A 23,647-nucleotide genomic window follows, 5' to 3' on the forward strand; every position below is an offset into this window, starting at 1 on the left:
AGAGCAATAAGGTCTCCCCTGAGCCTCCTCTTCTCCAGACTGAACAATCCCAGCTCCTTCAGCTGCTCATCATAAGGCCTGAGCTCCAGACCCCTCACCAGCTTTGTTGCCCTTCTCTGAACCCGCTCCAAGGTTGGAGGGGCCCAAAACTGTACGTAGTACTGGAGGTGTGACCTCAGCAAAGCTGAGTACAGGGGACAATCACTGCCCTGTTCCTGCTGGCAACACCGTTTCTGATGCATGCCAGGATGCCATTGGCCTTCTTGGCCACCCAGGCACACTGCTGGCTTTTGTTCAGCCGAGCATCAATCAATACCCCCAGGTCCATTACCTCTACACAGTCTTCCAGCCACTCTGCCTCAAGCCTGTAGCGTTTCCTGGGGTTGTTGTGGCGAAAGTGCAGGACCCAGTGTTTGGCCTTGTTGAACCTCATCCCATTGGCTTCAGCCCAGCTCTCCAGCCTGTCCAGATCTCTCTGTAGAGCCTCGCTACCCCCAGGCAGATCCACACTTCCAGCCAACTTTGTGTCATCTGCAAATTTACTGAGGGTGCACTCAATGCCCTCATCCAGGTCATCATTAAAGATACTGAAGAGGAGGAAGTTAAGAGATGAACCATTAAAGTTGTAATTGTTACAGGGAGCAATGAGGAAGTGAATGGTACGTTCAATTGTAAACTGAAGCAGACCAGACCAGGAACCTAAAACCAAGGTCAGGGAGTCTAAAATGTGTTTTATAGCTAACACAAAGAACTAAGAAACATTTCCAGTTTTGTGGATGCTAGTGAGCATCAAAAAGTACTCTTCTAGCAGCTTTGAAGAATTTTCATCTTGGTGGCATCTGTCAGATGTGTTCAAGAGTAGTCTAAGAACAACTCTGACAGAATAGGTTCCACTGCTGAAAAAATGATTGCAACAATGGTTTGAAAGAAGGCAAAGCAGAGCAAGAAACTCGCTCTGGACTAGTCATGTGCTGTATGTATATATCTTTTGTGTTGTAAAGGACATTATCATCTCTTTATGCGTACACTGTCAAAAGTTCAAATGAAATTAGATGAAATATTTTGCATACATATTTTTGAAACATATTGCAAGATATATTTTGGGGAGTTTTAAGTACATTTTGTATTGTGTCTGACAGGGTAATGCATGATGAAGTGAGTGACACAGAAAACATCCGGAAGAATCTGGCCATAGAAAGAACAATAGTAGAAGGCTGTGATATATTGCTAGATACTAGTCAAACTTTTATACGCCAAGGTAAGACTTCTCTTTAAAAGCTACCTATGAAAATAATTGCATTTAAAACAGCAGGGTTCACATTGCCATCATTGGGCAAGTCACTGCACTGGGCACAGGTAACATCCTTAAAGTCTAGTGGACTGTGTAGGATGAGTTAAAAATGCCCAAATTTGAGCAGATTTGAGACTATAGTTGTGCCCCATTTCTGTACTGCATTATTGAGGAACCATGAAAAACAACAGCAAGCAATGGTAAATCATACATGGGACACTATTATACACTGAACAGGCTGTGATCTTCAGTTGTAATTACCTACAGCTCCACAGAGACAAAGGCTGTCTGGTCAGTCAAAATGGTAATGTCAGCTGATGCATCACCTGGACAAAAGTGCATGAGTAGCCTGAAATTTTGTCAAATGATTAAGCAATAAAGCGGTTGCTAAGAAAGAAAAGAGCTGTCATTCCCATTTTAATCAGTGCTTCAGGAACAGCTCAAATTCATAGTGCCAGAATCAGAGAATCATAGAATAGCTCAGGTTAAAAAAGACCTTAAAGATCATTAAGTCCAACCACAACCTAACCATATTACCTTAACTAACAGCCCTCCGCTAATAATGTCTTTGAGAACCACATTCAAATGGTTTTTAAACACATCCAGGGATGGTGACTCAACCACGTCTCTGGGGAGCCTATTCCAGTGCTTAACAACCTTTTCTGCAAAGAAGTTTTTCCTAATATCCAACGTAAACTTACCTTGGTGCAACTTAAGGCCATTTCCCCTCGTCCTGTCACCTGTGAGAAGAAACCAGCCCCGCTCTTGCTGGAAACACCTTTCAGATATTGGAAGAGAGCAATAAGGTCTCCCTTCAGCCTCCTCTTCCCCAGACTAAACAGCCCCAGTTCCTTCAGTTGCTCCTCATAGGGCATATTCTCCAGCCCTTCACAAGCCTCATTGTCCTTCTTTGGACCTGCTCCAGCACCTCAGTGTCCTTTCTGTACTGAGTTGCCCAAAACTGAACACATACTCAAGGTGAGGCCTCACCAATGCTGAATACAGGGGCAGGATTACTTCCCTACTCGCGCTCACCACACCATTCCTGATACAAACCAGGATGCCACTGTCCTTCTTGGCCACCTGGGCACACTGCTGGCTCATATTCAGCTGGCTGTCCATCAGTCCACCAAGGTTCCTTTCCTTTCCATCAGGCAGCTTTCCAGCCACTCCTCCCCAAGCCTGTAGGGTTGCTTGGGGTAGTTGTGACCAAAATGCAGGACCTGACACTTGACCCTACTGAAACTCATACAGTTAACCTTGGCCCATCAATCCAGTCCATCCAGGTCCCTCTGTAGTGCCTTTCTCCCCTCTGGCAGATCAACATTCCCTGCCAAGTTGGTGTCGTCTGCAAACTTACTGAGAGTGCACTCAACCCCCTTGCTCATAAAGATGCTAAATGGAAGCGACCTCAGTACCAGGGCCTGGGGGACACCACTTGTGACCAATCTCCAACTGGATTTAACTGCACTGATCGCAATTCTTTGGGCCTGGCCATCCAGCCAGCATTTCACGCAGCAGAGCAGATGCCCATCCAAACTGTGGGCAGCCAGCTTCTCCACGAGAATGTTGTGGGGGACAGTGTCAAAAGCTTTACTGAAGTCCAGGTAGAGCATATCAACAGCAGTACCTTCATCCACTAAGCGGGTCACCTTGTAATAGAATGAGCCAATACCTGATATACTTGCTCCATCTTCTGAGAGGTACATTTTTGGGCTTCACTAGAAGTCCGGGAATAGATACAAAGATCACTTCAAGAAAAAAAACATGAAGAAAATGAAGGCTTCTTGTTCTTCCAGAGAGGTAGAATTACATCTAATAAAATTCAGTTAGTAAAAAGAATGAGGTAGAGGCATACCATATTCTTTATTCTTGGTGGTTTTGGAAACTCCTCCTGCTGAAGCTTAGGTCCATCATGTACAGAGAAGTGTTCGTTCCACCTCTGCTCAGCATTTGTGAGGCTGTAGCTGCATCCTGTGTTCAGTTCTAGGTCACCCAGTTCAAGAGTAACATAGACAAACTGTAGAAAGACCAGTGCAAAGCTACCAAGATGCTGAAGGGCCTAGAGCACCTCTCCTATGAGGAGAGTAAAAAAGAGCTGGGACTGTTCAGCCTGGAGAAGAAAAGGTTCAGGGAGGACCTTACCAACGTGTATAAGAAGCTGAAGAGGGGTGCAAAGAAGACAGAGCCCTACTCTTTTCAGTGGTGCCCACTGCCAGGAGAAGAGACACTGAGCACAGCCTGGAACACAGATGGTTCCCTCTGACCATCAGGCAGCACTTCTTTTCTGTGGGGGCGTGGGAGTCCTGGCACAAGGACCTGGAGGATGTGGGGTCTCCTCCTTGGAGGTCTTCAGAAGCAACCTGGGTGTGAGCCTGAGTGCTCTGTTCTGTGTGCCCTGCTTGAGCAGGGAGGGTTGGCCCACATGAAATCAGAGATTCTTTAATGGCCTGTTTACCATCCTGTGATATCAGGAGATAAATTTCTTAATGTACTCCACAAAATTGTAATTTAAAGTAAGTGATACCTTGAACTGAAACTATAAATGGATTGTAGTTCTGAACTTGGGGGGGCTCACTCTAATGGTAAAACAAATGAAAAATCTTCATAATTGAAGCCTATTTTACATTTATATAAGAATTTACTTCTTGATCTTTTCTAACAAGGTAGTAGTTTTGGATGGAGTAGCTACGGGTCTGTTAGGGAAGGATTTTAATGAGGCAAAAGCATTGTAAAGCATTACATACATTTAGGGAAGCTTGAGAATTTAATTTAGGTATATCCCTTCATGCGATCTTCTTTAGATAGCATCATCAGAACATTTGGTATTTAAATAGAATAATATGCAAAGCTGGTAGTTTAATAGGCTTTGTTTAGAATTTGAAATCCATTCTGTAGTGTTTCTGAGGTTATTTAGCCAAACTGTGAAACTTTCCTTAGTAACTTCTGAGATTGTTTGTACAGTGGTCACATTTAAGTTACTCTGTTGTTCTTCAAATGTATGTGTTTGTTATAATTGAGGTGTTTCAGGAGTTATGAATGTGGTTTCAAGAAAAATGTGGAATTGTTACATTACAGCCACCCCTGGAGAACTACGGGGCTGATTCTCCTTGACTGACTTGTACCATGAAATTTTCTTAAACTTTTTTTTTTTCACTGTGATTACGGTATTTTATACTTAAATGCATATGATGCTCTTTCCCTTAAAATTGACTAATATAATTTTATCTGTGTACCCATTGTTTCATCAGTGGAAACCTGCTAATTTTTCTGTGAAAATCAATCTGTAAAGGTTGGAATGTTGGTATGTAAGACCCAAGTCAAACCAATGATTTAAGTAAATCAATTTCAGGTTTAATTCTGGGAATACTGTTAAGGACAGTGGATAAGCCTGCATGTTATGAAAGGCTGCATCACAATTTACCTTTTAGAAATCTTAAAGCATATGACATTGTATGAGTGCAGAAATCTGACTCAAGCTGATGAAATAATGGCAAGCCCGTTTTCCTTTCACATCTGATTATAGGGTCACTTTAAGAGTGATGTCCACCTCTTCTAATTTCAGTTAAGCTCCTCTTCTTTGTGTTGGTTGTGGAGAAATAGGTACCTATTTCTGACCAAAAAAAAACAACCAACCAACAACCAAACAAAAATATTTCTGACAGTGCTTTGCACAGTAAATTATGAATTCGCTTTCAGATTTCTTGGGGTCTCCTTTTACCTACCTCTTACTTTGAAACAGACTATATTGTTAGGCCCTCTGTCAAGGCAAACAGTATCTTCTTTATCTCTCTTTCTTCTCTTTGACATGGTCCCTCACCACATCTTTTCTCTCTAAATTGGAGAGGCATGGGTGTGAAGGATGGACAGTTTGGTGGATTAAGAATTGGCTGGCTGGTTGCAGCCAAAGGGTTGTGATCAATGGCTCTGTGTCAGAGTGGAGGCTGGTCACAAGCGCCGTCCCTCAGGGTCTTGGGACCGGTGCTCTTCATAAGTGACACAGACGATGGCATTGCGTGCACCCTCAGCAAGTTTGCAGATGACACCAAGCTGGGCAGTGCAGTCGATACACTGGAGGAAAGGGAAGCCATCCAGAGGCTGGAGAAGTGGGTCCATGAAAACCTAATGAGGCACAGGGTGCTGCACTTGGGTCAGGGTAATCCCAGGTATTTATACAGAGTGGGGGAGGATCTCCTTCAGAGCAGCCCTGCAGAGAAGGACTTGGGGGTCCTGGTGGATGAGAAGCTGGACATGAGCCAGCAATGTGTGCTTGCAGTCTAGAAGGCCAACTGTGTTCTGGGCTGCATTAAAAAAGGGGTGGCCAGCAGGGAGAGGGAAGTGATTGTCCCCCTCTACTCAGCTCTTGTGAGGCCCCATCTGCAGTACTGCATCCAGGCCTGGGGCCAGGAAGGAGGTGGAGCTCTTGGAGCAGGCCCAGAGGAGGGCCACTGAGATGATCAGAGGGCTGGAGGAAAGGCTGAAGGGCTTGTTTAGCTTGTTTGGGCTTGTTTAGCTTGGAGAAGGCTCCAGGGAGACCTCATTGTGGCCTTCCAGTACTTGAACAGAACGTATAAATAAGAGGGGCAACAGCTGTTTATGAGGGTGGATAGTGATAGGACAGTGGGGAATGGTTTTAAACTGTGACAGGAGAGGTTTAGGTTAGATATTAGGAGGAAGTTTTTCACTCAGAGGGTGGTGACACACTGGAACAGGTTGCCCAAGGAGGTGGTGGCTGCTCAGTCCCTGGAGGCATTCAAGGCCAGGCTGGATGTGGCTCTGGGCAGCCTCGTCTGGTGGTTGGTGACCCTGCACTTGAAACTGGATGATCATTGTGTTCCTTTTCAACCCAGGCCATTCTGTGATTCTATGATTCTTTGATTCTTTAATGGCCTAAGGCAATGGAGACCTTGATCTGCCATCCAGCATTGGCTGACACCCAGAAAACTGTCTTCTGGAGGCCCCTCAGAGGCCATCAAATATGTTTTCTGATCTTCCTATCGTCAACTGCACTAAATTTACCTCTGCTAACGAATATGTCATAATTACAAAATTATGGAGTGTTAGGTTTGAAGGGACTTTTGGGAATTGTCCTGTCCAATTCCACCTGCTGAAAGCATTATCAACTGGTGCCAGTTACTCAGCATCATGTGCAGTCAAGTTTTTATTATTTCAAAAGAATGGAGTTTTTTTTTACATCATATTACTAATGAACATTTCAAAATTAATCTCACTTGGTTGTGGTAGTTGTACATTGGCCAGTCATAACAATTTTTTTTATTTTCTTAAGAGGAAATCTGTAGTAGAATCTACGACATGGCAAATGCTCAATTTCTTTAATCACGAGAACTTGATGGAAATGCAGTACATCCTTGCTAGATTTCAACTCTGTAGATTTTTTTTTCTGTAAGTATTAAGCTCATTATTGAAAGGAGATAACGCAGCCTCTCTTCACACTATGAAATAGTAATATTTCAGGTCCATTTTTTTTTGTAGACTATAGGTGAATCTAAAAGGTGTTGCATAGGTTTACAGATTTCCAGAGTATAGCTTTTCTTTGTGTTTTATTACTGTGGCACAAATCATTGTGTACTCATTTAGTCTGAAAATGTGGTTCTCAAAGTACAACAGAATGTTGTAAGTTGATCAGTGTATATTTTGTTATGTCTCAGATGTATTAACAACTTAATATTTAAGTGCAAATAAGGAAATAAATGTAGGAAAAAGTGATGTAGAACAACAGTAGCTTTTTCACAGAGTAATCTTAATTTCTCTGTTAGTCTGTGTATATGAACTTCAAATTGTGCTTCACTATCAAATTTGATTCCAGACCCAAAATAAAAGTGATCATGATATCAGCAGGCAAAAAAATGGTGAGAGAATGGTTATGAACAAACGAACAAGATGGAAGCATAACTTCCTCTGTTTTGGAATTCTGTAGATTGCAAATTCAGACTTAATGCGATGAGATTCAATTTAGTGCTTGACTGGTAACACTTCTAACTGAGCTGTGTAGCCCTGACTCTAACACAATGCAAGATAAGAAGAGATCTGCTTCATTTGCATCTCTTACTTATAGGCATACATATATACAAACCTTCCCTTCCATACAAATGTTTCCCTTCAAAACCTTTGTTTTTCTCCCTCTGTCTCTTTGGCTTGAAACTAGTGTACCTTTGCAAATCTAGCAATTACCCAAAGTTGAGAAAAATGGAGATTGCTGTTCAGCTTTGTTCTCAGATTAACATGTTAGTAGCTCAGAGTTGCACGAAAATTTGACAACTATCTAACTAACTATTAGTTCAGACTTTGCTTGCTTGATGCTAGGACTGTGGTTACAGAGATGGATTTACTACTTCCATTGAAAAAAAAGTACAAATCTGTGAACTTGTCCTGAAACCCAAAATGAACTGGTACAAAGAAGATAAATGACCTTTTTTTTTTTTTTTTAATGGAAATTAATGTGTGTTAATACTTACTAGAATGAAAAGTTGCATGATTTAATACCAAAATGTTTGGTAGATTAACACTTCTAAATATTGTTGTAGTCACAGTGTATTTTTTATTTTGATTATTGTCAGGTTCTCTTATTCAAGTCCCCTCAGTTGAAAGGGGAAAACTTAGCAAAGTTCGTCTGGGATCATTATCCTTGAAAAAGGAAGGAGAAAGGCAGTGCTTCTTATTTACAAAGCATTTTTTAATTTGTACAAGAAGTTCAGGAGGAAAACTGCATCTCCTTAAGGTACAGATGTTACATTATGACTAAATTCTGTATTTCAATTCAATGAAAATAAAGCTTCAGTGAAATTTTAATATTGCGGGGGGGAGGAAGGAGGTTTGTTCTGAACTGAGATTTTGTGTTCTTATGAACAGAAGTGAGATGATGTATTTCTCATTGCAATACACTTTTCCGGAGGTGCGTGATTTAATAAAGCTGGGGCTAGAAACAGTACATCAGTGCCTTTGTATAAGCCAGTAGTGGCTCTAAGTCTGTTTACAATGCAATAATCAGCCAGTACACCCCACAGAACTATGAAAGAACTTCCAGAGCTGTAATAAAATTAATATTTGAAGTCGGTTTTATTTTCCTGGGCAGCATATTGTCTTAAAGTGAATGTTCTACTTAGAGTGCTCTAGTTACATTAGTTGAGAATCAGTCTTCCTTGGGTCGGCTTTTGAATGAAGGTAAAATGGCAGTTTGTGGATTGATGTATGTTGAACAAAATTTTAATCTGACAAGGACATATCAGAGATATTTCAAGACTGCTTAGAAAATCTCTCTTGTTACTTTCTGTATGCATTTTCACTTTGTACTCTTTAAATAATTAATGTATTTTGCAAAGTAAATTAAGTGTAACTGAATCTTTCAAAAAGTCATGTAATATTTTTATTTAAATTCAGAATGAAATGATGACATTCTAGTTATCTTTTCTGAAACTTATGAACAAGCCTGTGGGAGACAAATTATAGTATGGTAATAATGAAAAAAATTTTGTACATTTGAACATATGATTGATTTGCTTGCTTAAAGAAAATGTAATATCAGATCCAGCTGGTTTTAGTTCTTGAAAAACGTACATCATGAAATTGATATATCTTTCTATGAGCTCTGGATTGTAGAATCTTACTGTAAGATGTATCAGTATTTTAAAATAGCTATAATGGTGAATTGGAGCACATGTCTCAATTTATGAAAAATGTACTTTGTTTTCATAGACAGGAGGCGTTCTGTCGTTAATAGAGTGCTCATTGATTGAGGAGGCAGACACAACTGATGATGACTGTAAGTTACCTTCAACTGTTTGTAGTAATTACAGTTCTAAGTATATATATATATTTAAGTTTACCCTTGATTTATTTTTCATAACAAATTGATATGTTCTCCTCATTCATGAAATCAGAGAAACATCTGTTAACTGATTGAGTAGAATAAATTATTTAATAATGGCTGTACTGGCTTGCATAAGGATTTGTTTTGCTGTGTTTATTGTTGCTGTTGATATCTCACATAAGATTTCAAAGTACACTGGCTGAAGGAATGTGACAAATTATTTGCTGACTTTTCTATTCAGCTTCACCCTGAGGATCTTAGAAAGAAAAAAAAAAACCAAACTTCTAGAAAGACAAAACAGATAATTGAGTTTCTTTCATGAAAGCTGATAGAGTTGGCAGAATTAGTGGAAAGTTTTTGTCTACAGATTTTGACTACAGCCCTTTTCAAATGAAGTAATTAAGCACATCCCCAGGCCTGGTGTTTTGTTACTCTTGACTTCCACCCTGTAGTTTTAGAGAAGTATTACCCATGAATTGTGGAAGTAGTTCCATTAATTTCAGTAATCCTTCAGTGTACTGAGAGCGTATGAAATATAGAAGGGTTAGAAGGACCTCAGCCTTATCTGACATTTTAACATGTAACTTACATCAATTCCCACTAATGTATATTTGTAACTTTTATTGTATTTGGTGTATGTGGAAAATGATAATCAGCGTTTTGGATTCCCAGTCACATTTACTCTTTGTCAGAGAAGTATTTTAATATAACTTTTTCAGTAAGTGGAAACAATATTTTCTTTATACTGTGGTTTGAAATCTCACATTTTGTCTTTTTTTACTTCTTTCGCTGTAAAGCAAAAAGCTCTGGACAGGTGTTTGGACACCTCGATTTCAAGCTTGTCGTTGAACCTACAGATGCTCCTCCTTTTACTATTGTCCTCTTAGCCCCTTCACGTCAAGAGAAAGCTGCATGGACAAGTGATATAAGTCAGGTAGCTTTCTGCATCCTGTTTGTCGTGAAATTATTTACTTCATGTTTCTGAAAACTAATCCAGGAGAAAACTGATTTCTTGAGAGCTGATTGATTGCAATGTATTTGCTATTCCCCTAGTGTTACTGTTCTCCCTGAAATTTTGCTTTTGCATTTGACTTCTTAGTGGAATGCATGTCAATCTGAGAGCTGAAAAGCTGCATCACTGAGTTGTGTGCTGCATGCCTACAAAACTTGGAAATGGCCTAATAAGGTATAGGTAAACACAGCAGCTAAGAGAGCATTGGGTGAAGTAGTTAGTCAGACTGCCAGGGAAAACAGTAGGAAACTTTTCTCTCTTGATTATTCCCTTTGAGGAAAGGAAAATCTGCCCCAGCTATTGCTTTCTGAAGAGATTTGAGGGCAACAATAGAGATATTTTAATAATGTGAGAATGATGAAGATTAAGCTTCTTAAGAAAGCAGAATGATGGAATCGCCGAAATTGGAAAAGACTTCCAAGATCATCTAGTCCAGGCATCCACCTACCACTATTTCACCACTAAACCTTGTCTAGTACACCATCTAAATGCTTCTTGAACACCTCCAGGGATGGTGAATCAACCTCTGCTCTGGGCAGCCTTTGCCTGTTCCAGCATCTGACCGCTTTTCTGGAGAAGTTTTCCTAATGTCCAACCTGAATCTGCCTTGGCACAACTTGAGGTCATTTCTTCTAGTTCTACTGCTACTTACACAGGAGAAAAGTCTGACCTGCACCTCACCACAACGTCCCTTCAGGTAGTTGTAGAGAACTATAAAGTCTCTCCTGAGCCTTCTTCACAGGAAAGAATTCCAGTTCCCTCAGCCTCTCCCCATAAGACTTGTGCTCCAGTCCCTTCACAGCTTTGTTGATCTTCCCTGGGCACTCTATTGGGCCTCAATGTTTCAATAATAGCGAGGGGCTCAGAACTGTATGCAGCACTTGATTTGAAGTCTCACTTGTGCTGAGTACTAGGAGATGATCGCCTCTCTAGTCTTGCTGGCTGCACTACTTCTGATACAAGCCAGGTTGCCATTGGCTTTCTTTGCCACCTGGGCACACTGCTGGCTCATGTTTAGCTGAGTGTCAACCAACACTACCAAGTCTGTTTCTTCCAAGCAGCCTTCCAGCCCTCTGCCCCAAGCCTGGGGTTGTTGTGGCCAAAGTGCAAGACCTGGCACTTGGCCTTGTTGTACTTCATCCCATTGGCCTCAGTGCATTGATCCAGCCTGTCACAGAATCACAGAATCACAGAATGGCCAGTGTTGGAAGGGACCTCAAGGCTCATGAATCTCCAACCCCTCTGCCACGTGCAGGGCCACCAACTTCCACATTTAGTACTGGACCAGGCTGCCCAGGGCCCCATCCAGTCCAACCTTGAACACCTCCAGGGACGAGGCATCCAGATCTTTCTGAAGAACCTTCTTACCCTCAGGCAGATTAATGGTGTCATCTGCAAGAGTAGATGCCACCTTAAAAGAGAAGACTCAAGACCCTGTGCAAACATCATAGGCATTTTGTTGCTGCTGAAGAAATCTCCTCTCTTCTACTTTAAGCGTGTCCTTTGGCCCTAGCTCCCTATTTGATTCCTTCACGTCACAATTTTTCTAAGATTTTATCTGTCAAATAACTGAAAAATGCTAGGACTCTGCAGTCTTAGTGGAAACAGCACTGAACCACCATGGGTAGTTTGGTGCTTAGAGCTTCTTTGCAACATTTAAAAGTTACGTAGAGGAAACTATGTATTATTATTAGAGATGTGTGTTGTGGTTTTTTTCTCAGTGCTTTAAAGTAACAATTTTGTAAAGTCATAATGTGAATTATTTAACTTTGAAACCATTGTTAAAAATCTGAAATTAAAAACACACATAGTAAAAATAAATCATAGAAGACCAGAAAAGGCCTCTGGTAGTCTTCTCTAACTGATCTAACATCAGTCATTATTTTGCTAGGCAATATTTCAACATCTTATTCTTAAACCCAGTGTAAATATGTATGAGAACTTTGGAAACTCCATTTTATTGATGTGAAGTAATAGTGTGGTCTGCACATATATAATTGTTGAAAATAAAGTTTGAAAGTATTATAAAAGCAAGAGCCCTGTAGTAGTATATATAAGATACTTGATCCAGACCATAAAAGCCTTAACTGCTGGCAGACTGCAGACTTCCAAGAGCAGGGTTTTGGGTGCTCTGTTATCACAACTACGTCAGAATACAAATCAGCAGAAAATGCTGTTCAGATGGCTTTGAGCTGTACTTACACACCACTAGTGCTGAGCTGCTTTGAGGCTTGAATAACAGCTTAACCACGCATAACTTGTAAACTTCTATTGGCCACAGCACAGCCTGTAATTTCAAACTAATATGTGTTATAAACATGTCCCAGAAGTGTCTTCACACTTTCTGATACCTAGACCAAAACATTTATACAAGAGTTTTCAATGGACTGCTCAGACAGCAGCTTCATAGCTGTATTTCAAAATAATAGCACTGTTTGATTTTGTTTTTAAAGGAAATGTGTGTTTTTAGAAACTATTTGTCTCTTACTTTATACATATATAATATTCTGACTTTCTTTCAGTGCTGATTTTTCAAGATATGATAGAAGCATTTAAGGTCATTCAGTTTCAAATAAACTTCAAGGTTATCTCAATTTCAACTGAAAATCTGCAGCCATGTAAAAAAGATTCTGGGCCAAATTCTCTGAGCATGCTGGTAAAGATGCATGGACGTGAGTCTCTGCAAATCAAAGGAAGAAGACTAGAGAGTAGTATCTGTTACAATTGCTTCATCACTGCTTTTCTTTTATGAAAGTACCTTGTACTTTAGTCTGCTCAGGCTCTGTGAAAGCTACGTTTTAGTGATAGTAGTGGTGACACTAACAGTGTGGAAATTAACCTCTTATAGTGTGTTTTGATATTAACAGTTCTCAATATTTATTTTCACAGTGCATTGATAACATAAGGTGCAATGGTTTAATGACCATAGTGTTTGAAGAAAATTCTAAAGTCACTGTGCCGCATATGATAAAGTAAGTGAGACAATTTATGCCCAGTGAGCAAAATTTGTTTCTTTGCTTTTTAATAAAAGTTTTAAGAAAAGGAAGTGTGTTTTTGGAAAATAAAGTATTTACTTCCCCTTCATTTACCCCCATTTTTGTTGGCTGGAATTAAATCTTCATCCCAATATTTATTTTTTTCAATCTGCTTCCTGAAACAGTAGGGATAACTGAAAATGGCCAACTCTGAAGTCACAGTGTTGGACTGTATAGGATCACAGCTCAATTTTCTCTTTTGTTTCTGAAGCTGCAGTAAGTTATTGTTTGGATAAGTAGTTTAATTCTGTATTGGTTATTTATTTTCTGTCCTACTACTCATCATTTTATTTAATGTATTTTTAAATGTTTGCTAAACCTACACCGAGTGCAAACAAGTATGACTTTCCAAAGCATTCCAAAGCCAAAGTTTTCCTTTTCCTTATTTCTCCTATTTCTAAGGGAAAAAAAAAAAAAAAAAAAGACGAACACATTATCCTACAATTTTAACTTTAATCAAATCAAGGTAGCATGTTTTATTCATAAACCTGTTTCTTTCACCTTTAAATTCATTCTGCAGCCTGTGTGCAGGTACAAGCTGTGAAGGAAGCCATAACTTTAGCTAAGGGTTTTATTTTAGTGTCTTTCACTGGGATCTCCTATAAAGCAAGATCCCAGCAGAAGCAAGTTTCTCCATACGAGTCTTCTTACGTTTATGATATACAAGAATGCAGTATGTATTTCGTGGTTCTGTGTTGACAGAAGTAGCTGAAGTGATACCTCTAGTGTACCATAATCACTCTTCCTCTTTGGTGAAATGTTCTACTTTACCTTTTATGTAGGTCTGATGCACGTCTTCATAGAGATGACATTGATATCTGCTTCAGCAAAACTCTAAATTCCTGCAAAGTACCTCAGATCCGTTATGCAAGTGTTGAACGCCTTTTGGAGAGGCTCACAGACTTGCGATTTCTGAGTATTGATTTCCTGAATACGTTCCTACATACTTACCGCATATTTACTACTGCAGCTGTTGTACTGGAAAAACTTTCAGACATTTACAGACGGCCTTTCACTTCCATTCCAGTTAGGTGAGCCCTGTCTTTTGTCTTCTATGATAAATTACTTACAGAATTACCAAGAATTACCATTTGTTTGTTTTTGACCTAATTTCTGTGTAAATAATCTGAGAGGAAAGTTCTTACTCTGTAAATACGGAGTAAATTTTTAGGTAAGTCTATCTCAATTTTCTGCCTGGGTTTTGAGGTCTAAATATCTCATAGGTTTTGCCTCCACAAGTGTTTTCACTTAAATCTGTTTTGCATTTGTTACTACGATGTTGCTTTTTTGTTTCTTGCTTTCAGGGCTTTGGAGTTATTTTTTGCTACCAGTCAAAACAACAGAGGAGATTACCTAGCTGATGCAAAGTCACCGCATCTCTGTCGCAAATTTTCATCTCCCCCTCCACTGTCCCTTTCCAGAACATCCTCACCTGTCAGAACTCGAAAACTGTCATTGACTTCACCGCTGACTTCAAGAATTGGTGCCCTTGATCTTTCTGCTTCATCTGTGGCATGCAGTCCTACCTCAGCCTATAGTCCAGCCACTTCTCCTCCACCAACAGGTAGCAAAGTACCTCTCGACCTTAGCAAAGGGCTCTCCTCTCCTGAGCAAAGCCCTGGCTCCATAGAGGACAGCTTGGAGAATCCTCGCATTGACCTCTGTAACAAGCTGAGGAGAAGCATTCGAAGAGGTATTCTGTATTTACAGAACGCTGAATGTTACTTTTGGCTAAATGGAGCAGTCTCAAATGAAAGCTTAATTTTTATCAGATTACTGCACAGCAGTTGTTTCTTTTTCCTTGTCCCTTCTTTTTTTTTTTTTTTTTTTGTGATCACAGTAACCTGCATTGGGGAATAAAATACACTGCTCTTGGTGTATTTTCTAGTGGCTGTGTTTCCTCTGTTTGTTTTTCCTTTTCTGTAGGCATAGTAGTATGGCAGAGTGGACCTGTCTGTTTTTAGTCCAGCAGAATGTTTTGGATGAATTTAAAAAAAATACTTGATGCCAGTTGCATTTTGTTGAAGTTGTCCTGTGAAGTAAAATATTAAGCTAAAAGGAAACGGATATATAAAATTAGGGGGAGTTCTTCAGAAAGATTTAGTTACTAATTCAAATAATTTATGTGAGCACTGGGTGCATTATTGAGATTCATAGCACTTGATTGTTATCAGTCCAGAAGGTAGATGTCTAAAAAGATGAATTGCTATTGTGAAATGCTTTTGGCTTTTGTAAGGCACCTTAAAATAGGTACTACTTTCAGAGGAATAATGCTAGTTGATATAAACCTTGCTGTGGGCATCTAGAATGAGAGCATTGCACATAAATTCACAGAATAATTTAGGTTAGAAAGAAACCTTAAGTTCATCAAGTCCACCCATCAGCCTAACATTACAAGTCCACCACTAAACAATGTCTGTAACTGCCACATCCACATATGTCTTAAATACCTCCAAAGATGGGGACTCCACCACTTCCCTGGGCAGAGAATAGATGACAAAGCAAAAAAGCAGTTCTGTTTTCATAAAGTATGCATAGGGTATATGAGTATTTATTGCTGTTTGGGAATGGAGGTATGGTCTTCTGAATTGGAATAAAAATATACTGTAATTTTTAATGTTGTTACATTAAGCAAAAGATGAGGAAATGCAACATTACTGTTTTCTTCCTAAAATCTAGTCTGCTAGTGCCTGACTTGTAACCTGAATAAATATGAGCAGAAGATAGCTCAGTCTCTTTACAAACTATGCAATGTAGAAGTTGGTAAAACCGCAGAGGAAAGAAGATAGCCAAATATAAATTAAGAAAAATATCATTAAAGCATTATGTCTGCTCTTACTGCTGCATAATTTTTACACAGCGTAGCGTATTGTTCAACGTATGATTTTTTCATCAGGCAGATACATTAGCATCCTGGGAGCATGTGACTCTTCATGCTTTCATAAAATACTGGTTGGCTGATACATTTAAACATTATTTCTGTTCACTGGGTATTTGTGGATTAATTACGTAACAGTCTATTTATATGCCTAAAATACAGTATTTGCTATATAGAATTGGGCAAATTCTTTGCATGCACCAGGGTAGTCATACTCAAATCTTTATGATAGCCCATTCCAAAATATAGGCCAGGTGTTAAAGTGATTTGTAAATAGGTAACTATAGTCTTTGATGTCACATTTTTTGTCATACACTAAATGTACACCTACTAAAGTAGAGATTATTCTGACCTAGCGTTAGCACCATGCATTACTGCAGAAGTATTCTCAAACTGCATTCCAGTCTGTCAAAGCTGTGTCACCCAGGCAGCATGAGGGAACATTTGGAAATGGCAAGAATCTCATATAAATGCTAAATGGCTGTCTCTAGTTCCTTCAGAGATCTCTTGCTGAACAGTTTGCACACAGTTTAGAGGAATTTGCAACTATCTAGCTTTGTTCTCCAGGGGAAAGTCCTTTTGTCACTGCTTATCACGTTCAAGAAGAGGAGTAACTTTAAAAAGAAATTGCTCACAAAGAATGGAAATGAGTAGTAGGAGAACTACATAATGCTGATCTGCATTTTCCACATCATTCAAACATGGTTCCTTATTTCTGAAGTCTTCTGGGTAAGGAGACAAGTTCTGCTTACTCAGGAGCTACCACCACCTCATAATCGTTAATGCTATTGCTCTGGTACTTGAGGATTTCCAGGAAAACAAATGTATCTTATTCTAAACACAATATAACTGTATAAATTCCGTTTCCCATGACCTATTATTATGGTAATAGTTGCTATTTTTGAACGTGGCTCATTTCTGTTCCAAATTTTTGCTTCCTTCCCACGCTATCAAAGTTTATTTGTATTTTTATAGTACTTATGCTAAGGCATAGTTGTTGTAAATATCAAACATAAAATACTTAATCAGCTTTTAAAAATACTTGGTTTTCCTGCATTGAGGAAGTACTTTTCTCTGCTATTCTGAAGTTATGACCATTTCTTTTAATATGCTTCTAACTGAAGAACTTTTCCACAGACCAATCAGCTCTCCAGTGTTGGCCATTTTATTAAGCAGTATTCTGATTATAGATAGCAATCTATCAAGGATTTTTTCTTGTGAGCTCATATGAAACTTATGACTTTGGTACCCTTATTATAAATGCATTTTATTGCATACTCTGTTGACTTCAATTGCAATCATAACCAAGCTATTTTTTAAACTGACTACTGTCCTTTTTTTACCAAGTTGTTTATTTATTAGCTTCTGTTTGGTTATGACATCAGTACAAAGCTTTCATTTCAGACAGTAATTACTGTTGAATCTTCTTGGCACAGAAGATACACAGCAAGTTCCAAAAGCATCACCATTTAAATGTAGCATTACATAACAACTACTTTATATGTATATACATATTAACAACTACACCTATAAATAATTTTTGTGTATTAGATTTGGTATTTAAACATTGGTGTAAAATGTTCTTAATTAATGGCCATTTTTAAAATGTTGCTTTTCAATGAAGATCATTTTGACACACAAATTCTTTGCATCATTGCAGTCAGTTTGCTCAAATTTGCAGATTTTTTATCTTTAGGCGTTCATACACTGAGAGTTCTGAGTCACTTGCCTACTCCTTATTCTCTTCAGAGCTGTGTTCGTACCTAAAACAAACAAAACTTAGTGTGTTCTGTACTTTAAAAAGGTGTGTCATAAAGCTACATACCTTTTCTCCCCAAAATCTCTTAATATGTTGTAAATTTTGAGCTATCATCCTGTTATTAACATCTCATCTCTTTTAAAGCAGCAGTTCTAGAATCATTGTCAGTGGACAGAACTATTCCTGAAAGCACCTCAGTGGTGGATACCACAGAACTTTCCCCATGTAGATCCCCTTCAACACCACGTCATCTCCGCTATCGTCAACCAGGAGGTAAGAAACTGAAGTTTCTGCCGTCTGTAACTTTCAAGAGTTTAAATAAAGTAGCCATAGTCTTTGCAAAATATTCGAAATCTGTAATCTTTCAATAATGTGAATTATGCCATTCAGTTAATGAAGGAGGGCTGCTCTGAAAGTAATGCTTCCTTTTTTATTATGGTGGCCCATGATGTCAGAGGCAGATGTTGTGTTGTTGGTGGTATAACAGTAGATTTTGAACCTTACTGCCAGTGTTGTTACTGTGCTGTATTTTGTTGCTGCGTGACAAATGGCAGCAGAGCGGCATACAGAATGGTATTTGATGTGGAAGTATATCTGTATATATTACCTTTCTCTGTGTGAAAAAAATAGCACCCATTGACATACATCCACAATTGCTAAATGTTTCTGGAAACAGAAGGTGGATGTGAGCACAGTGAGAGATGGGTGGGACATTTCAACAGTGGCAATGTGAAAGACAAGCCACATTTTGGACAACCATGCACAGCTGTGACACCATGAAGTGAAGAGCGTCTTGATCAGTTCATCTATGTGAGTTGACATGTTACAATCAGGAAGGTGTGTTTGGTGCTGAGTATCAGTTTCAGTACATTGGAAACAATGGTTGCCAAAATTGGAATATCTCAAAGTTGGAGCCACGTGGGTCCCACAAATGCTCAGACAGGAATAGAAAGAACACTGCATGCAAGTTTGTCAGGACCAGGTTGAACCGTATGAGGCTGAAGGTGAGTTTCCTAGGTTGAGTCTTTACTGATGGTGAAATGTAGTGTCACAACACAGTGGAGTCAAAATGGCAGCCCATGAAGTGATGACATGTGAATTCCCCAATGAAGAAGAAATTCAAGATGTAGATCCCAGTGGATGAAGTGATGCATGCTGTCTTTTGGGTCAGAAGAGGGGTGATCCGCTGGATTTCCTGGAACCTGGACAAGTCATCAACTACTGATAACTGTTTTGCGACACTGATGAAGTTGAAGGCTCAAACTTCATGAGCTGGGCCAAAGACAGCCTTTCTCTTACAGCACAATGATACCTAGCCCCGTACTAGTCTGAAGACCATGGAGCACATTGTCAGTCATGGCAGAAAGGTCCTACTGCACAGACTGTGAACAGTCTGGATTTGATGCTTTCTGTCCTCATCTCTTTTGGCCAATGAAAGGTGGACTGTATGAGCAACATTCTTCTAGGAGTGATGCTGTCATAGCAGCTGTGAAACTGGGTCATCTTCACTGCTGCTGATTTTTTACAAGTCTGGCATGCTGGCTCTTGTTCATTGCTGGCAAAAATGCATAGCTAATGGTGTTGACTGTTGAAAACCTGTGTTTTGTAGCTGAGAATATGCTCAGTCAGATAGAGTTCTTGTGCTCTTTGTATCTGTTTTAGTTTTCCATGGAAATAAATTGGAGGCACTATTTCTGGAGAGAAGTATGTGTTAATAACTGGAGACTTGGAAGCATGTTGGAGCTTTGTATGTGATGAAATTTTCTTTAACAACTTGAGCAGGATGTATCCAAGTTCAGAATTAATACTGAATCACTCTTATTCTCACAAAATTCTCTAGATATTTACAGATATTGTTTTTTCAGCTGCTAAGGAGACATTTTGGACATGATAGGTAATGATGATTACACAATACCCAGTACTGTCATTGGGAAGTGACTGCGTGAGTTACCTTGTGTGAAGTTGAAAATTTACAGTTGATAGCTAGTGATTTCTTCCAAAATTTGAATAAACTGCTCTGTTGAAGAGGTAAAGGGAGAACTGGAGCTCCTCAAATAGCTCTCACAAATCTCTTCAAAAACATTAACTGAGCTGTGAGATCTATCCATGAGCTCCATCCAGTTAAAATGCTGTCTTCTCAAACAAACCAGATCTCAAGGTATAGACATTGTTTGATACTTGGGATTCAAAAAAAAAAAAAAAAAAGAAAGAAAGAAAGAAAAAGAAAACAGAACATAGTCTTCTCAACTGTTGATAAGTTAGTGAGACATCTCAATACTGAACCAATAGTAATATTTTGCTATTGGCCATAGTTGCGGTAGAATGGCAAAACTCTGGAGTTGAAAACTGTGGGAAGCAGTAGTGTATTATTTGAGTACAAACTGAATCAACATCGACTGGACTCCCTGAAGAGAAAATCTGACAAATTTTGCAAAACTGTACTTAAGTGATGAGCTGGGAAGATCCGTAAATCTCATCTGATTTGTTAATATGCTTTGTCCTTTAATATGGATGTTGGTTTTTTTGTTTGTTTTAGTTAACTGTCTGTACCATTACCTTTGTTGTTCTGTTTGGTTCAGGTTTATTCCTCATCCTTTGCAACGTCTTGAGAATTTTTTTCCATAGCAACATCAATTGTACAGACCTACAACTAATAGTCAAATTGCAGAAATTATGGTGATATTTTTCTTTCTTTTAATATGGAATCATAGAATCATAGAATTGCTCAGGTTGGAAAAGACCTTCAGGATCAAATCATTATAAAATCCAATCACAATGAAAATAGACAATATACACAGGGTATGAACATTAGTAAAGATTTCAAATATTTCTCTTTCTATTCTCTTTACAGTACAAACTGCTGACAACAGTCACTGTGCTGTTTCTCCTGCATCTGCTTTTGCTATTGCTACAGCTGCAGCAGGACATGGGAGTCCACCAGGTGAGAAAAGTTTACCAAAAATTATACCAAACATTAAGATCTTCTCAGAAGGTAAATATTTCTTAGGAATTTACCTGAATCCTAAACAGCCTCTGATTTGTTACTATAATCTCCATGGTGTCTTTTTGAGTTGGTTCCATTTGAGGCCAGTGTGAAATATTTGTAATTTAACTCCTTTAATTTGAAGGTTTTTCTTAAAACTTTTTTGAAATCATTGAATGTATGAAAGGCAAAAATTACAATATTGAGGAAATTAATAGAAATGTTATTTAACCCTGTAAGATTTTACAGGAGAAATTCAAACACTGGTTTTATCTTACAGAAGCAGTGTAAAATGCTGGAATTGTGAGTATGTGATTTAGTTGACTTGAATACATAGTTCAGTTACAGTAGAAAACAACTTGAAACAGTTGCTAAGATAAAGAAAATAGAGAAGGAAATCAATTAAAAAAATTCTCATTTGGAAAAAAGCTGAGGCTGAAAACCTTATGTTTTACAACCTTCAGCATAATAAAAAGCATTTTCAAATATAATGGAAAGTGTTTGTTTACTGCAAATCAAGAGATCACCATGAAATTGACCCATAAACATGACCAAAAAGAACAGCCTAAGAGTGTGTTCAGGTGCATCCATACCATTATCTTTTTTACTGTGGCAGTCTGAAAATTTGTAAGAAATTTATGTCACTAAATAGTAAAATTATGTCTTAGACTGTTTGTATATTACTCTGTCTTGGGAAGTTGTCTGTAACCTTCATCCTGTCTACCTTAAAGAAAAAAAGAATGGGAATGTATTGAGTAATATTGTTTAGAATAAGCATGAATCTTAAATAAATGAGGACTTCTTATTGTACCGTATACCTTAAGGAAATGATTCTGGGCTTTGTGCCTTTGTTTTGTGAACTCTAATATCACCAAATCATTCATCAAGATTTTGGATGATCACTGTAACATAGTTCATAGTTCATGATCATAGGCACATAAGCCTATGATCTCTTTTCTTGCTTACTTAAATTAGAATTACATGTACATTGTTCAATACTATATCTAGCACATTTTATCCTTTGTGTCTACTTTATGCTTTTTTATTCTTTATGCTGTGGTTGTTTTCTTTGAGTGAGTGAGTAAACATCATGCAACAGTAATTTCTGGACAGTAAGAGTTGTGTATTCCTATTAATTTTGAAAACAGACATTGCCAAGAAGTCAGTGACATATTTTACTTTATAAATTAATTCCAATATATTTACAAATTGTTTACAAAATACAGTAAAAAGGAAAAAACTGTTTTTTGTTCACTAGGACAAGTACAATTTAAAATCACAGCTTCTATATTTTTAAAAGCACAGGTTCTCAATACTTATCAGATAAGTGTTAGAGAAAATAACATCTAACATTATTGCATTGCATGAGGGAATTTCAAAGCACTAAAAAAAAAGATCTCTAATATTCTTATAAGTACATTTTTATATTGCTTTTTAAGATAATTCTGCATAAAAGGCTATTTTGCTGACTATAGAAGGCTATTTCGTAAAAAAAAAAAAAAAGTCCTTGCATAAAAACTGAAATAGGTGAATTTCAGTTAATAAACCACAGCTCAGCTGAATCATCCGCTTTGTAACTTGAATGTGCTGATGCAATTATTAGTGTAGTGTTTGAAGCTTTACCATTTCATTTATCTTACATATGTTAAAGATGATATTATAGGTGAAAAGAGAGAGTTGAAATCAGAGTAATTCAAATAATTTTATTTCTTCCCCTTACATGCTTCATCAGAATTGTATGGGGTTTTTTAATGACATCTTTCTTATCCCCTTTGGACTCCTGTCTCTTATGCTTCAGTGAATTGGATCTAGGTAATGAACGAGATTCATCTTTGTTTTTTTGCTTTTTTTAATTAGTCCTTTGTCTCCTGGGTGCAGATATTGTGAAGTATGCCATTTAATATAGTCTACCACTGAACATAAATAAAGCATCAAATGAAGTTCAGTGTTGGTAAATAATATGTGAATGTATGTGAGGAAAAACTGCCCAAGCTTTACACGTTGAGAAAAGATTTAACTTGAAGGGTTGCTGAGAAAATTTTGTAAAAATACAGATGCCATCAGAACAGTTAAGTAGGCATTTCTTGCCTTTCCCAATAACAGAAGTAAGAGATTCAAAGAGTCTGTGGATCTTGTGGACACTGTGATTGAAAGATATTTATGTAGATTTAAAAAGTGGGTAACTGTATGAAAGTGAGAGTCATTGTAGCTGCTAGAAGGGCAAATTTAAGCAGCTTCAGGAGCAAAAAACAGCTGGAGCATGTGGGAGAACATTAGGAGGTAAGAATTATCTCTGTAACTTCTATTATCTCTGCTTTCTAAGAGTCTACTTTTGGCTTTGTTTTGCTTTATTTTGTTTAAGAGTGTAGCTTGTCTCAATTTTCTGCCTTCCAGTTTTAACTGTTCAGGGATACATCACGTCTTCCTCCAGTCTTAGAACTTTCTTTCAGCTCATTCTTTGGCAAGGGAAGAAAATTCTCATTACACAAACATCTTTCCACAGAACAATGTAATATACCTGGTTTTCCTGACTAGATGTAAAATTGTATAAACTCAGATTGTTGATGTAGGGACATGTATTCTTTATTTATCCTGAATTTCCATTTCTTCAGACTCTCTCTGATTGTTTTTGAGGACTTCTGGTCAGCTATATGCTTCTTGAAATGACAAACTCGGAGCCATCAAAAACATATGACTGCTCAATGGCATTAGCTACTTGAGCTGTTTCTCTTCTCCCGTTTATGCCTCTAGAAAAGTGGTTCTTGACTTCAGGTTTATCTTTGCTCAGTCCTTTCAAACATATTACTTCTTTTTCTCCTTAACTATTATTTTTCTCTGTTTTGTGCAGAATCACAACACAA

At 38.3% G+C, this 23,647-nt stretch overlaps 1 protein-coding gene across 1 annotated transcript in view; it reads left to right on the plus strand.

Annotated features, from left to right (window-relative positions):
• RASGRF2 (Ras protein specific guanine nucleotide releasing factor 2) overlaps window positions 1-23,647 on the plus strand; it is a gene marked incomplete at both ends in the record, with an annotated part of 117,991 nt that overhangs the window by 51,223 nt on the left and 43,121 nt on the right. The window contains 9 exons of the mRNA XM_079548525.1: window positions 1,140-1,258; window positions 7,870-8,030; window positions 9,005-9,071; window positions 9,917-10,053; window positions 13,021-13,103; window positions 13,949-14,197; window positions 14,471-14,859; window positions 17,951-18,076; window positions 20,655-20,744. Coding sequence (XP_079404651.1) covers window positions 1,140-1,258; window positions 7,870-8,030; window positions 9,005-9,071; window positions 9,917-10,053; window positions 13,021-13,103; window positions 13,949-14,197; window positions 14,471-14,859; window positions 17,951-18,076; window positions 20,655-20,744 — 1,421 coding nt within the window. The remainder of the gene's footprint in view (window positions 1-1,139; window positions 1,259-7,869; window positions 8,031-9,004; window positions 9,072-9,916; window positions 10,054-13,020; window positions 13,104-13,948; window positions 14,198-14,470; window positions 14,860-17,950; window positions 18,077-20,654; window positions 20,745-23,647) is intronic.

This window comes from Tetrao urogallus, assembly GCF_951394365.1.
Source record: "Tetrao urogallus genome assembly, chromosome: Z".
Classification (NCBI taxonomy): Eukaryota; Metazoa; Chordata; class Aves; order Galliformes; family Phasianidae; genus Tetrao; species Tetrao urogallus.